The 15,570-nt window shown below is 46.6% G+C and overlaps 1 protein-coding gene across 5 annotated transcripts in view; it reads left to right on the top strand.

Moving 5' to 3' along the window:
* ank1a (ankyrin 1, erythrocytic a) overlaps positions 1 to 15,570 on the top strand; it is a 111,174-nt gene that overhangs the window by 63,351 nt on the left and 32,253 nt on the right. For 3 of the 5 annotated variants that reach the window (XM_061817068.1, XM_061817069.1, XM_061817070.1), the window contains 20 exons: positions 314 to 412; positions 593 to 691; positions 846 to 1,031; positions 1,106 to 1,204; positions 2,989 to 3,087; positions 3,162 to 3,260; positions 3,408 to 3,605; positions 6,144 to 6,242; positions 6,324 to 6,422; positions 6,521 to 6,619; positions 6,854 to 7,051; positions 7,145 to 7,243; positions 8,990 to 9,088; positions 9,188 to 9,385; positions 9,466 to 9,564; positions 11,918 to 12,016; positions 13,916 to 14,014; positions 14,085 to 14,177; positions 14,254 to 14,326; positions 14,449 to 14,469. In XM_061817068.1, coding sequence (XP_061673052.1) covers positions 314 to 412; positions 593 to 691; positions 846 to 1,031; positions 1,106 to 1,204; positions 2,989 to 3,087; positions 3,162 to 3,260; positions 3,408 to 3,605; positions 6,144 to 6,242; positions 6,324 to 6,422; positions 6,521 to 6,619; positions 6,854 to 7,051; positions 7,145 to 7,243; positions 8,990 to 9,088; positions 9,188 to 9,385; positions 9,466 to 9,564; positions 11,918 to 12,016; positions 13,916 to 14,014; positions 14,085 to 14,177; positions 14,254 to 14,326; positions 14,449 to 14,469 — 2,254 coding nt within the window. Of the gene's footprint in view, positions 1 to 72; positions 167 to 313; positions 413 to 592; positions 692 to 845; positions 1,032 to 1,104; positions 1,205 to 2,016; positions 2,208 to 2,988; positions 3,088 to 3,161; positions 3,261 to 3,407; positions 3,606 to 6,143; positions 6,243 to 6,323; positions 6,423 to 6,520; positions 6,620 to 6,853; positions 7,052 to 7,144; positions 7,244 to 8,989; positions 9,089 to 9,187; positions 9,386 to 9,465; positions 9,565 to 11,917; positions 12,017 to 13,915; positions 14,015 to 14,084; positions 14,178 to 14,253; positions 14,327 to 14,448; positions 14,470 to 15,570 lie in introns of those variants that run through there. The other 2 variants (XM_061817071.1, XM_061817072.1) reach the window with 2 other exon arrangements.

Here is a 15,570-nt window from a genome sequence, read left to right as displayed (position 1 = left end):
CTTTGTCTCTATGTGGCCTGCGATTGGTTGGCAACCACTTCAGGGTGTACCCCGCCTCCTGCCCGTTGACAGCTGGGATAGGCTGCCCTGTGACCCTTGTGAGGATAAGCAGCTAAGAAAATGGATGGATGGATTCAATAAAAGATGTGAAAAGGTTCGTCACAAGGTGAGTGCTAAAAGTTTGATCGTGAGCACTTCCTGGAATGAATCCGTCGTTTCGCTCATGAAAAGACGGCATTAGCAGCAAGCCCCCGATCTTTACGTGTCAGAATATTTTCTACACCTCCCGCGTTTCACTGTTTGCTCTCCCCAGAAAGGGAACACAGCCCTGCACATCGCGGCGCTGGCCGGGCAGGAGCAGGTGGTCACGGAGCTGGTGAACTACGGGGCCAACGTCAACGCTCAGTCGCAGGTCAGCCCCCCAACGTGCGGCGTGCGCTTGAGAGACCATCGCATCGTACCGGCAGTAGCGACGTCAACACGTGTCTTTGCGCCTATATTTCTGTGTATTGGTGTCCGTCCTCGTGTGTGTGTAACTTTCTGTCTTGTCCTTGCGTTTGGCGTCTCTGCTGTGTGTGTATTTCCGAGACAGAAGGGTTTCACTCCACTCTACATGGCTGCACAAGAAAACCATCTAGAGGTTGTGAAGTTTCTTCTGGAGAACGGGGCTAATCAGAGCATTCCGACCGAGGTACCAAAGAGCGGGAGACCTTTCCAACGAGTATTCTGACAAATTCCCCCCTCCCCCGTCGCGTTGTGTGCTCATCAGCCTCCGCCGCCGGCAACCTCTCGGATCGCCCCCGCCCGATCGAGCCGCCTTCTGAGTGTCTGCTCCGTGCTTGCAGGATGGATTCACTCCTCTGGCGGTGGCTCTCCAGCAGGGCCACGAAAATATCGTGGCCTTGCTCATCAACTACGGCACCAAGGGGAAGGTCCGCCTGCCCGCGCTGCACATCGCGGCACGCAACGACGATACACGCACGGCGGCGGTTCTGCTGCAGAATGACCCGAACCCCGATGTGCTCAGCAAGGTATGCGGCGCTGCTGGCGTTAAGACCGTCCAGTCCGGGGAAGACAGTTAAGTACCGCTCGGCTGTCCTTGCAGACTGGATTCACACCCCTGCACATTGCCGCACACTATGAAAACTTGAATGTGGCTCAGCTTCTTCTCAACAGAGGAGCCAATGTCAATTTCACCCCAAAGGTATGAAATTGCTCATCGGTGAATTCAGTTTATCGTGTGGTATGTGTTTCACCCTATATCGCAGTAAAGAGACACTATGTATATAAAACTGGATCCTTCCCACACTCTTTAAATACATTTTGACTACCACTTAAAGTCCAAGTGTCATCCTTATAAACATTCTAAAATAGATATTGTAATGAAAAATACATATAATATCATTCACTTCAATGACTATACGAAAAAATAAATGTAAGCAGAGAGCGCGTCATCCACGGGCAAAGTTGCGGAAGTCTCATTCGACGTCCAAGTGGTCCCAATATTGGCTACATCTTCTGTCCGTGACATCACACTGTGCTACCTACGTTGCGAGACAAACACGCCCCTTCTGACATGGGAGCTCTTTTCGAAGAACATCTCACAACCGAGTGAAGTGACCGGGGCAATATTACCCTATTGTTTCGCGCCATATTTAGATGATATGCGGATCAAGGCATGTAGCCAAACCACTTCCCGGCCTGATCCACCTCCGCGCGGCGGTGATAAAAACAACACCGCCCAAGAGCGGCAACGCTGCCGCAGCCAAACCGCCTCCCCGTCCGATCTACCTCCACAGTGGAGATGAGCCACCGCAGCCCGGCGCCGCTACGGGCCACCCCGGCCAAAGCCGTATCGACAAGGCCAGCGGCGATCCACGAGGCCTGCGGAGGCCGTCCTTCATCGGCTGTTGCGCGGAACACTTCCGATGCGCACATCGACACATTTAGCACCCCTGATTTACGGATTACGCCCCCCCCCCCCCCGCCAACTGTTTTTTTTTTTTTTTTTTTTAGTAGCAGTATACACACCTACCTTTCATTTGGAACCCATGAAGCTCTCGTCCTTTGCGCATGTGCAATCCATTTTTCACGACGAACCGGGTGTTTTGGAAAAGTATGAAGAGCAAATCCATCCATCTGAGTGTTTGAGCAATATCCAGCAATACAGCGAGCCGGCATTTTGGCTAACACGAAGGAACAACGAGGTACCTCCCAGCAGGGGAAACTAGTAGAAACAAACGAGACCACTTGAGTGGGCTTCTGCTACTAACATCACTTCCTGCTTCTTCTCGAAAACAAATCCCTTGAGAGGATTTTTATGGCGGGAGTTACAAAAAAAAACATTTGTCAAAATCATGTTTTGTGGTGGAAAAACGCATGGGTCCATCCCGGCTGCCATTTTTTCATTAATAACGTACTAAAAATGATGCATTTCATGACAGTGGACCTTTAAAGTTGTTAAAAACTGCTTTCTAGAGTCGATTTATTCCTTAGCACTTCGACTCCCTCTCGCATTTCTCCAAACGTGAGGCAACGTGTGCTCATTTCTCACTCCCCATTGATGTTTACTGTAAAATTGACACATAAAACAAAAGGGAGCAAAATGTTCAAACAAGGATCAATTTTGTTCGGCAAAATTCATCCATTTTGTTAGCGGCTTATCCTCACAAGGGTGGCGGAAATGCTGAAGTCTATCCCAGCTGTCTACGGGCAGGAGGCGGGTACATCCTGAACTGGTTGCCAGCCAATCGCAGCGCACATCGAGACAGTTCAGCAAAAGTCTCCTAGCTTAATGCTAACTACAGTATAATGCAATATGTAATTACAATTATGATTACAACGATGATACACTTTTAAACAACTGCTCCGGTGCTGCCTGGCACGTTTAGACAACTTTATGTATTCATAGTACGGATGTATGCTGACTGTGCTTTCTTTTTTGTTTTTAATGCTCATTTTGCTCGTCTAAATCGCAAATACGTGCAGAACGGCATCACCCCTTTGCACATCGCATCCAGACGGGGGAACGTGATCATGGTCCGGCTCCTCCTCGACCGAGGGGCACAAATAGACGCCAAGACCAAGGTGCGGCGTCTTCTCACGGTCTCGCACTCGCCCGGTGCCGTTCGCCGGCAATAATAGAAATCGCCTCTCGCCAGGACGAGCTCACGCCTCTGCACTGCGCGGCGAGAAATGGTCACGTCAGAATCATAGAAATTCTTCTCGACAACGGGGCCCCCATCCAGGCCAAGACCAAGGTATTCAGTCTCCAGTCGGGAACTTTCCCGGCCTTTTTGGAAAGCAAAATAAAAACCCAAATCACCGATTTTTGCGACTGTCCTGCCGAGTCCAACGCCGAACACGCAAGAATCTGTTTTGCGACTCACTGGTTTTGTGCTTCGCAGAACGGCCTGTCTCCGATCCACATGTCGGCACAGGGGGACCACGTGGACTGCGTCAAGCAGCTCCTGCAGTACAACGCAGACATTGACGACATCACGCTGGACCACCTGACCCCGCTGCACGTGGCCGCGCATTGCGGGCACCACCGAATGGCGAAGGCTCTGCTGGACAAGGGGGCCAAACCCAACTCTCGCGCACTGGTCAGTGACCACACGACATTGTAAACGTCAACGTTGTACTCACTAGCCAATAACTTCAGGGACAAGTGATGTATACATTTATCTGCTTTTTGATGTTCACTTTAGACTTCACAAGAAAGGTAAATGTCTCTTACAAGCAGTATAAAAGAAGCTAAATATCCCAAAAAAACATCAGCAGTTTTTCACGATATCATATCAGAGCGGCAGCATGTTTACACCCAAGCGCTAGCACTAGCTTGGTCGGCTACGTAAAGTTTTCTTGTCTGCTTATGAGCTGTATCATACGTGAACAAGCAAGCCTGAAATGAACTTCCTTCCGTCCTGAGCGCCACCATCACACCCCCCCCCCTCCGTTTTCTTCTTATAATACAATCTGCGTGTTCCACTTGTGTTGTCATCCCCACGGTAACGACTCTTGACAAGATAAAAGCCCACTGATTGTAAAAAAAAAAAAAAAAAGTGGAATGCGGTGGTATCAGAATACAATATTTTACTGCAGTAGTCTGACATAGTGCAATCCATCCTTCTATTTTCTACGCCGCTTATCCTCACAAGGGTCGCGGGGAGTGCTGGAGCCTATCCCAGCTGTCAACGGGCAGAAGGCGGGGTAGACCCTGAACTGGTTGCCAGCCAATCGCAGGGCACATGGAGACAAACAGCCGCACCCACAATCGCACCTAGGGGCAATTTCGAGTGTGCAATTATTGGATGTTTTTTCGGGATGTGGGGGGAAACTGGAGTGCCCCGAGGAAACCCGAGCAGGCACGGGGAGAACACGCAAATTTCACACAGGCGGGTCGGGGATTGAACCTGAGACCTCAGAACTGTGAGGCCACCGTGCCGCCAGCCAAAACATTGTTCAATTAATACCTGTTACAGTGGTTACCTTGGTTTTCGAACGAAAATTTCGAGACTTTTTTTTTTTTTCAAACGACCCACAATGATTTGTTATTGTGAATTTGAACGCAACCCCCGAAAAAAACGGAAAAGACGTACCGCGCGACGCATCCGGTTGACCCCGCACACTCCTCTGCACGTGCACGTTTTTTTTCCTTCCATTTGAGCAATATTAACCCCGGATCATGTTTTTATGACAAAAAAAAATGCTTTTTTTTTGCGATGTTATGATGATAGTGCTTCACAGCGTATTTTGGGAAACGTTAACATGCCACAGAAATCGGGTCCTAGGTATTATGCAAGGTTTTCTTGCTAGTCGCGCTGTTTATACAATGGTACCTCGGTTTTCCGACGTCTTGGTTTTCGTACAAATCGGTTTTCAAACAGAAATTTCGAGATTTTTTTTTTTTTTTTTTTTCGAACGCACCCCTGAAAAAAAAAATGGGAAAAACGTAACATTAGCACGCAGCACAACCAGATGACTCAACCACTCCTCTGCTCGCGGACATTTCCCAGTACTGTAGTGACTTTTTTTTCTTAAAATTGAGCAATATTAACCCCTGATCATGGCTCCAAAAAAGCCAAGTGGAACTGCTGGTGCTGAAAAAAAGGAAAGTGGTGCGTAAAACTGTCGACTCCAAGAAGGATTTGATAGCCAAATACGAATCTGGTGTGCGTGTTTTTGAGCTATCGAAGAAGTTCGGCGAAATCGATGATTAGCACTATTCTGAAACGCAAGGATGCCCTCGAAGCAAGTGATGTTGCTCAAGGAGCAACCGTGTTGACCAAGCTGGCAGGAAGGATGTCTCAAGTGCCGATATGAAAGCTATCTGCGTTAAATGGAACGGCATCCATAATTTTGTCACCCTAACAAAGCAGAATGTTGCCGAGCACTGCAAATTTTCAGTGACGTTGTTATGAGCCACTTCAGGAAGGTGCTCAAAAAATGGCAGAAACAGTCTACATTCGATTCTTTCTTTGTTAAAATGGGGCGAGTCACCCCCACCGAAGACATTTGAAAGTTGCTTTGCGTTGCTTTTTTCTTTTGTTCCATTAACCCTACCTATAGTTAATTTTTTTTTGTACGTTACGTACTTTCTGTGCAAATAAAAAAACATTCCCCTCATTATTGCTTGTTTAAAGTTATTCTGCACTGTTAATTTAAAAAAAAAAAAAAAAGGCCGGGGACGGAGTCGCTACACACACGGCAATGCATACTCTACTACTAAAGAATATATTTTAAGCAAAAAATATAAAATATATTTCAGAAATTATTTAATTATATGTTGTATGTATTTCTACTATGCAGTTTATTATCGGGAAAAGCTATTTTTAAAAAAACGCTTTACAAAAATGTTTTTTTTTATCTTGGAACGCATTATTTCATTTTCCATTCATTGTAATGGGAAAACGCGCTTCGGTTTTCGAACGTTTAAGTTTTCAACCCGAAAAAAACTAGAACGGATTGTGGTCGAGAACCAAGGCACCACTGTATTTAAGCGCACCATCGCCATAGTGGCCGTGGCTCACTTTAAATTGATATTTATATCGTAGCATAATGAAGTGTCTTGGGTTTTTGTTCGAATCTGACTTGTTCAACCGCAAATGTACGTGTGTCGCATATTTTTTTTCTGTTTTCAGAACGGCTTTACGCCTTTGCATATTGCGTGCAAAAAGAATCACATACGCGTGATGGATCTTCTGCTCAAACACGCGGCGTCACTCGAGGCCGTGACCGAGGTGAGGCGAAATCATCGACGTCATTCTCGGTCATTTCGACGCTTATCCCCGTCATACTTCTAAATCTCTGTTTTGAAACAGTCCGGCTTGACGCCGCTGCACGTGACGTCTTTCATGGGCCACCTCAACATCGTGAAGATCCTCCTGCAGAAAGGAGCCTCGCCCAGCGCTTCGAACGTGGTGCGACGCGTTATCCGCTGACGGGTTTTGTGATCCAGTACGTTCGTGAATTTCGATTTGTGTAGTTATGGCGTGTGTCGTTTTTGTGTCGTGGGCAGAAAGTTGAAACCCCCCTCCATATGGCGTCCCGGGCAGGACACTTTGAGGTGGCGGAGTTTTTAATACAGAATGCGGCACCGGTGGACGCCAAGGCCAAGGTGGATATTTAACACTTCCATGAGGTTATGCATGATTTTTATTTTTTAGCCAAAGAGGACGCTTATCAAAACCTTTATCTATAATTGTGATTGGAAAAATAAACAAATTTGGAATTCCTGGAATCTGTTTACTCCCCACACACTGAAGCGGGAAATTTCCATTTTTTTTAAAAAAGTGACAATCACAACGAAGCAGCCAATTATGTAATCGTCATCTCTTGCCGCCATTCCCAGGATGACCAAACGCCGCTCCATTGTGCCGCTCGAATGGGCCACAAGGAAATTGTGAAACTGCTGCTAGAGCACAAAGCCAAACCCAACTCCACGACCACGGCGGGACACACGCCGCTCCACATCGCTGCCCGCGAGGGCCACGCGCAGACCGTGCGCATCCTCTTGGACATGGAAGCGCAGCAGACGAAGATGACGAAGGTACCGCGTGACGGCCCGGGGGTTGTTTTCTTTCTTTGGGCCGACAAAAATGGATTTGATCGTGTGTCCGTTGCCCCGCCGGTGCCGCCGCAGAAAGGCTTCACTCCTCTTCACGTGGCTTCCAAGTACGGCAAGGTAGATGTGGCCGAGCTGTTGCTGGAGAGGGGAGCTAACCCGAATGCTGCTGGGAAGGCAAGATACAAAGAAACTCTTTGGAGTTTGCGCTAAACCGCATACAGTGAAGAAAAGAAGTGTTTGAACACCCTGCTATATTGCAAGTTCTCCCACTTAGAAATCACGGAGGGGTCTGAAATTTTCTTGGTAGGTGCATGTCCACTGTGTGAGAGAGAATCTAAAAAGAAAAATCCAGAAATCACAATGTGGGATTTTTTTCAAACGATTTATTTCTGTGATACAGCCGCAAATAAGTATTTGAACACCTATCAGCTAGAATTCTGAGCCTCAAAGACCTGTTAGTCCCCCTTGAAAAGTCCACGGCCACTCCATGTATTATCCTGAATCAGATGCACCCGTGTCAGGTCGTTAGGTGCATAAAGACACCTGTCCACCCCATACAATCAGGAAGACTAAACTTGCAACATGGCCAAGACCAGAGAGCTATCCAAAGACACCAGAGACAAAATTGTAAAACTCCACACGGCTGGAAAGAGCTACGGAGAAACTGTCTTAGCTAGCGAGCTTGGTGAAAAAAGGTCGAAGCAATCGTTGGAAAATGGAAGAAGCTAAAGATGACGGTCTGACTTTATCGGAGTGGAGCCCCATGCAGGATATCACCTCGTGGGATCTCAATGATCCTTAGGAAGGTGAGGAATCAGCACAGGACTACACGACAGGACTTGATCAATGACCTAAAAAAGATCTGGAACCTCCGTTTCCAAGGTGACTGTTGGTATTACACTAAGACGTCATGGTTTGAAATCACGCATGGCACGGAAGGCTCCCCTGCTTAAACCAGCACATGTCAAGGCCCGTCTTAAGTTCACCAGTGACCATTTGGATGGTACAGAGGAGTCATGGGAGAAAGTTTTGATACAAAATGGGAATGTTTTTGGTCATAACTGCACCAACTGTGTTTGGAGGAAGACGAATGATGAGTTCCATCCAAAGAACACCATCCCTACTGTGAAACATGGGGGTTGGTAGCATCATGCTTTGGGGGTGTTTTTCTACACATGGGACAGAACGACTGCACTGTATTAAGGAGAGGTTGACCGCGGCCATATTGTGAGATTTTGGGGAACAACCTCTTTCCCTCAGTCAGAGCATTGAAGATGGGTCGTCGTTGGGTCTTTCAACATGACACTGACCCGAGGCACACAGCCAGGAAAACCGAGGAGTGGTTCCGTAAGAAGCATATCAAGGTTCTGGTGTGGACTAGCCAAGTTCCACACCTAGGGATGGTGTTCTTGGGATGAAACTCATCATTTGTCTTCCTCCAAACACAGTTAGTGGAATTATGACCAAAAAGTTCTTTTTGGTCTCATCGGACCACAAAACTTTCTCCCGTGACCAAATGGTCATTGGCAAACTTAACAGTGGCTCCATAAGAAGCATTTCAAGGTTCTGGCGTGGCCTAGCCAGTATCTAGACACTAAACCCAAAAGAAAATCTTTGGAGGGAGCTGAAACTCCGTGTTTCTCAGCGACAGGCAACAAAAGAGACTGTACCAAATATTAACATTGGTTTTCTCAGGTGTTCAAATACTTATTTGCAGCTGTATCACACAAATAAATAGTTACATTTTGGGATTGTTCTTTTTGGATGATCTCTCTCACAGTGGACATGCACCTCCAACGAAAATTTCAGACCCCTCCACGATTTCTCAGTGGGAGAACTTGCAATATCGCAGGGTGTTCAAATACTTTTTTTCTTCACTGTTAATCGATTCAAACTCTTTCCATGTTGGTATTGTTTTAGAACGGTCTGACTCCCCTGCACGTCGCCGTGCATCACAACAACCTGGATGTTGTCAAGCTGCTCGTCAGCAAAGGGGGTTCTCCACACAGCGCCGCCAGGGTGAGCGAGAATTCACCGCATCCGTAAGGAACGTGCAATACGTGCCGCGTGAACGTTTTTTTTTTTATTTTGCACCCGCATCTTTTTGTGTGCCTCTAGAATGGCTACACCGCCCTGCACATTGCGTCCAAGCAGAATCAGATGGAGGTGGCGAACAGCCTGTTGCAGTCCGGCGCTTCGGCCAACGCCGAATCTCTCCAGGGCGTCACGCCGCTCCACCTGGCCTCGCAGGAAGGGAGGCCCGACATGGTCTCGCTGCTCATCTCCAAGCAGGCTAACGTCAACCTCGGGAACAAGGCCAGAAGAACATTTCGGCATATTTGTGCGCACGTGCGATCCAGCGTGTAAATGATGGATTTGTTTCTCCCCCCGTACAGAGTGGACTGACGTCGCTCCATCTTGTGGCACAGGAGGGACACGTTGGCATTGCTGACATCTTAGTGAAGCAAGGCGCGTCGGTCTACTCGGCCACACGGGTAAGGTTTCTAAAAAAACAGCTTTTTGGATCAATCACAAGCCTGATGGAATCTCTCTCGAGTCCACTGTGCCTCCCACATTACTGACATAGAATAGTCTTGACTCCTCGCACTTCCACTTGGTTGCTGGACACAAGGTCACCGATGTTTTTGTCACTATTACAGTGAAGAAAATAAGTATTTGAACACCCTGCTAGTAAGTTGCAAGTTCTCCCCCTTAGAAACCAACCAAAAGAAAAATCCAGAAATCACAGTGTATGATTATTTTTATCGATTTATTTGTGTGATACAGCTGCAAATAAGTATTTGAACACCTGAGAAAACCAATGTTAATATTTGGTACAGTAGCCTTTGTTTGCAATTGCAGAAGTCAAACGTTTCCTGTAGTTGTTCACCAGGTTTGCGCACACTGCAGGGAGGGATTTTGGCCCACTCCTCCACACAGATCTTCTCTAGATCAGACAGGTTTCACGGAGTTTCAGCTCCCTCCTTTCGATTGGGTTTTGGTCTTGAGACTGGCTAGGCCACGCCAGAACCTTGTTATCTTTCTTATGGAGCCACTCCTTGGTTTTCCTGGCTGTGTGCTTCGGGTCATTGCCGTGTTGAAAGACCCAGCCAGGACTCACCTTCAATGCTCTGATTGAGGGAAAGAGGTTGTTCCCCAAAATCTCACAGTGCAGTCCTCCTGTCCCATGTGCAGAAAAACACCCCAAAAGCATGATGCTACCACCCCCATGCTTCACAGAAGGGATGGTGTTCTTTAGATGGAAGTTATCATTGGTCTTCCTCCAAACACGGCTAGTGGAATTATGACCAAAAAGTTCAATTTTGGTCTCATCTGTATGGGGTGGACAGCTGTTTTATGCAGCTAACGACCTGACACAGGACCATCTGATTCAGGATAATACATGGAGTGGATGTGGACTTTTAAAGGTGGACTAACAAATCTTTGAGGGTCAGAATTCGAGCTGATAGACGTTAGGTGTTCAAATACTTATTTGCACCTGTATCACAAATAAATCGTTGAAAAAAAAACCATACAAAGTTAATTTCTGGATTTTTCTTTTTAGATTATCTCTCTCACAGTTGACATGCACCTACGGTGAAAATTTCAGACCCCTCCACGATTTCTCAGTGGGAGAACTTGCAATTGAGCAGGGTGTTCAAATACTTACTTTCTTCACTGTAGCATTGAAATGGCCTGGTAAACTCAAACAAGATAACGTTGCGCTTCTGCTCACGTGCAACCAAGCAAGAGCAGCAACTTGTTTCCAATGTTGATATATTTATCGTTTTTTTTTTCAATGCCTTTAGCTTCTATTTTTTTTGAAGAAAGTGACGATTCCAGCAACGCTAGCAAGTGTGGTCATTTTGTACGTTCGCGACTGATTTGCTGCAAGGTGGAGAACAAATGGAGACTCGCCCTGGTAATAATTTGCAATTCCCAACTGAGAATTGTTAGTATGTCAGTTAAATAGTGCTATCATATAAATGTGTGTACTTTTTCTTTTAAATATTACTGGTGATCATTTTGTTCTTTGATTGTAAGCGCTGGAGCCCACTTTTTGTTTTGCAGCCATTCTGTAGTTAGTTACAAATATTTTTTTTATTTGTCAATTATATTCATGGTGGCATGGTGGAACGCTGGTAAGTGTTAGACTCACAGTTCTGAGGTCTCGGGTTCGATCCCGACCCCACCTGTGTGGAGTTTGCATGTTCTCCTCGTGCCTGCGTGGGTTTTCTCCGGGTGCTCCGGTTTCCTCCCACACCCCAAAAACAAGCAACATTAATTAGATGCTCTAAATTGCCCGTAGCTGTTATTGTGATTGTGGCTGTTTGTCTCCATGTGCCCTGCGATTGGCCGGCAACCAGTTCAGGGTGTACCCCGCCTCCTGACCGTTGACAGCTGGGATAGGCTCCAGCACTCCCCGCGACCCTCGTGAGGATAAGCAGCAAAAGAAAATGGATGGATGGATGTGATTGTGAGTGCGGCTGTTTGTCGCTATGTGCGCTGCGATTGGCTGGCGACCAGTTCAGGATGTACCCCGCCTCCTCCCTGTTGACAGCTGGGATAGGCTTAAGCACTCACGTGACCCCCGTGAGGATAAGCGGCTAAAAAAATGGATGGATGGATAATTATAATTTTACACACAAAAAAAACATTTATTGTGTGCCATAAATATTCCCAATTTCTTCTCAGAAATATATTTTGTAAAATATTACAAAATTTATTAGTTTAATAAGCATGAAATAGCTCAACTATTACCGAAGGTGACGTCATTTTTTTTAGAATTAGCTTTCCACTGAAGATGAAAGGTTAAAGGTCACGGGCTCTCTGCCTGTGTCACCCCAGATGGGCTACACCCCTCTCCATGTAGCGTGTCACTATGGCAACATCAAGATGGTGAAGTTCCTGGTGCAGCAACAGGCCAACGTCAACAGCAAAACGCGGGTGAGTGAGTTTCCAATTCTAATAATACAGTCGGATTTGTACATAGTAAATGCTTATTTAACCTCTCAGGATTAATTAAATGTTTTTTTTTTAATCGATGTATATGCAAATGATGGACATTGAAGGAGGATTTGGCAGGTCAAAGTGAAGCCTGTAAAATAAAAGTTTTGCCTGGAACCCAGCCAGGAACATAGTGTCAAATTTAACTGTTATATTAAATGCTTTATAAACATAAAGTACAGCCAGTTAATTTCAATTAGGTTTCTGTGTAAGGGTAAAATAAACTATGTGCAGTGGCACAACGCCAAGACCTAATAAATGTGCTTTTTTTAAGGAATGGTTGGAAGTGATGTGAAGAAAATAAGTATTTGAACAGCTGTCTATCAGCTAGAATTCTGACCCTCAAAAACCTGTTAGTCCGCCTTTAAAAGTCCACCTCCACTCCATGTATGATCCTGGATCAGATGCACCTGTGTCACGTCGTTAAAGACATCTGTCCACCCCAGACAATCAGTAAGACTCAAAGTTGTAACATGGCCAAGACCAAAGAGCTGTCCAAAGACACCAGAGAAAAATTCTACAACTCCACACGGCTGGAAAGGGCTACAGAGAAACTGTCTTAGCTAGCTAGCTCGGTGAAAAAAGGTCCACTGTTGGAGCAATCGTTAGAAAATGGAAGAAGCTAAACATGACAATCTCAACTGGAGTGGAGCCTCATGCAAGATATCACCTCATGGGGTCTCAATGATCCTTAGAAAGGTGAGGAATCAGCCCAGGACTACACGACAGGACTCGGTCAATGACCTGAAAAGAGCTGGGACCAACGTTTCCAAGGTGATTGTTGGTAATACACTAAGACGTGATGTCATGGTTTGAAATCACGCATGGCACGGAAGGTTCCCCTGCTGAAACCAGCACATGTCAAGGCCCGTCTTAAGTTTGCCCAATGACCATTTGGATGGTACAGAGGAGTCATGGAAGAAAGTTTTGTGGTCAGATGAGACCAAATGGAACTTTTTGGTCATAATTCCACTAACTGTGTTTGGAGGAAGGCGAATGCTGAGTTCCATCCCATGAACACCATCCATACTGTGAAGCATGGGGGCGGTAGCATCATACTATGGGGGTGTTTTTCTGCACATGGGACAGGACGACTGCACTGTATTAAGGAGAGGATGATCACGGACATGTATTGTGAGGTTTTGGTGAATAACCTCTTTCCCTCAGTCAGAGCATTGAAGATGGGTCGTGGCTGTCATGTCCCTGCCTTCCAGTCCTGGCTGGGCGTGGCCAGCAGATTAGGAGGCGCACACCTGCGCCTCATCCCGACTGATTGAACTCGGTATTTATAGGATCCTGGGGACAACTGGTCTTCGCCAGATCGTCGCAACTCATGCCCCGTTCCTGCACTCCCGTACTCATCATCGTCAACCCTGGTGTACCGACCTCCGCCTGTCCTCCGACCGACCCCGTAAGCTTGACACTTTTCCCAAACTACCTTTGCGTCTCCGGAGTCCTGCATTTCGGTCCTCCCTCCATACCGATGGGTCGTGACAGAATGATCTGGCCAAGACCAGTCATTCCCTGGGTCCTATAAATACCGGGGTGAATCAGCCAGGATGAGGCACAGGTTTGCGCCTCTGAATCAGCGCCGGTGTGCCGGGACCCGCCCAGCCAGGGCTGGACCGCCAGGACCATGACAGTGGCTGGGACTTTCGACATGACAATGACCCGAAGCTCAAAGCCAGGAAAACCAAGGAGTCTCCAGACCTAAACCCAATAGAAAATCTTTGGAAAGTCAGTGTTTCTCAGCGACAGCCCGCATACTTATTTTCTTCACTGTCGGTGCGCGTTAATCAAGTCAGAAGTGACGTGATCGCGGTTTCTTATCTTCTCCAGCTGGGTTACGCGCCCCTGCACCAGGCCGCCCAGCAAGGACACACGGACATCGTGACGCTGCTGCTGAAGCACGGCGCCCAGCCCAACGAGACCACGACGGTGAGCACGACGGCGCCTCGCAAAACGCCATTGGCGCGTCTTTACGCCGGTTGCGTCTCCGCCCCCTCAGAACGGGACATCCGCCCTCGCCATCGCCAAGAGGCTGGGCTACATCTCCGTCATCGACGTGCTCAAGCTGGTGACGGAGGAGACGGCGTCTATGGTGGGCGAGTTTGGATATCTCGGTGGTGTTAAACGGGCTTTTTTAAACGTCTGCTTCCTTTGTCTGTGGTCTTCAGACCACCACAGAGAAACACCGAATGAGCTTCCCAGAAACAGTGGATGAGATACTGGATGTGTCCGAGGATGAAGGTACGACGCCAGAATCGTTCGTTCAATCGCAATGTTATCTGACATCTTCAGTGTAAGCTATGTTGAAATAGCCCCAAAGTTATTCTTTTTTGTTTTTGTTTACTCTTTTGCACCTTTTTTAGGACTTGCGCAGCTAACATTAGGTATGCATGTCTTTTTTTTTTTCCTCCACGTGTGCCGTCGGTAAGTTTCTGGAATGAAGTCGAGTCCATGTGTCCATTTCAAGCTGAGCCTTGCCCATTCTGAACTTCTGCTCTCTTGTTTCTGTGCTGTGAGATCCAGTCTGTTCTTTTGCACTGCCACGTGCCCATCAGCAACACTGCCTGTAACCTTTTCACGTTCACACTTTTGAAGAACATTCGAATGGAGCGGTGTTGTGCATCACCATTGTTGTTCCACGTGAAACACATTTACAGGTGCCGGTCTCACCACGGCTAAACTAAATTCTGCATCGTTGAGAACTTGTGATGGGCTTAATTACCTTGTAATGACACAGAATTACAAGCTAGCTGCAACTCCGCTGAGCTTCTTATTTGTTTGGATTTGCAAACTCTTAACGTATCTTGTTGAAGGAAATATTGTCAAATCTAAACGTCTCCTGGCGACGTCAAAATCTGAGTGAGCACCACTGAACCATTTAAGTCTCGTATTTTAACTGGCACATTTTTGTTGCTCGAAATATAGAAAGGAGTGGAGGAGCTGTTTGAAATATCTATTACAAGTGATAACACGTACACAAATACAGTAAAACCTTTTTGCTTAAAAATCAACTCTACTCTATAGAGCTTGTCCACGTGACATCACGTTTTCACTGCGCCATATTTATTGGCTGTCAAACAGACCTGCTCGACATTGTGGGGGACGTTGAAACGAAGGGGAATTTTTACTGTACCCGAGACCTGTTGTGCCACAATAGACGAGACAGATTATTCAAAGAGATCGTTCTGCGGAATACCGGATGAAAAGACCAGAAAATATCGATGGATTTCTGCAATTAAACGTGATGGATGGTGCCCAACCAAACACACATGACTGCGTAGCAAACACTTCATTTCAGGTGGGAATTATTCTTCTCAATCTCAAATTCCCATGACGTATTTATAAGGCCAAGTTGGCTCATTTGAGAACAATGAGTTTAAAAAAAAAAAAAAAAAAAGATAGGGAGTCATCTCCAACGTACACGGAAGCGTGTTGCGGCCACACGTTAATCTTCGTTAAACCTCTCCCTGACAGACTTTTTTTTT

Source organism: Syngnathoides biaculeatus, chromosome 4 (genome assembly GCF_019802595.1).
Source record: "Syngnathoides biaculeatus isolate LvHL_M chromosome 4, ASM1980259v1, whole genome shotgun sequence".
NCBI lineage: Eukaryota > Metazoa > Chordata > Actinopteri > Syngnathiformes > Syngnathidae > Syngnathoides > Syngnathoides biaculeatus.
Note: the sequence above shows the minus strand (reverse complement) of the source record. Positions and strands in the feature narration are given on the sequence as shown.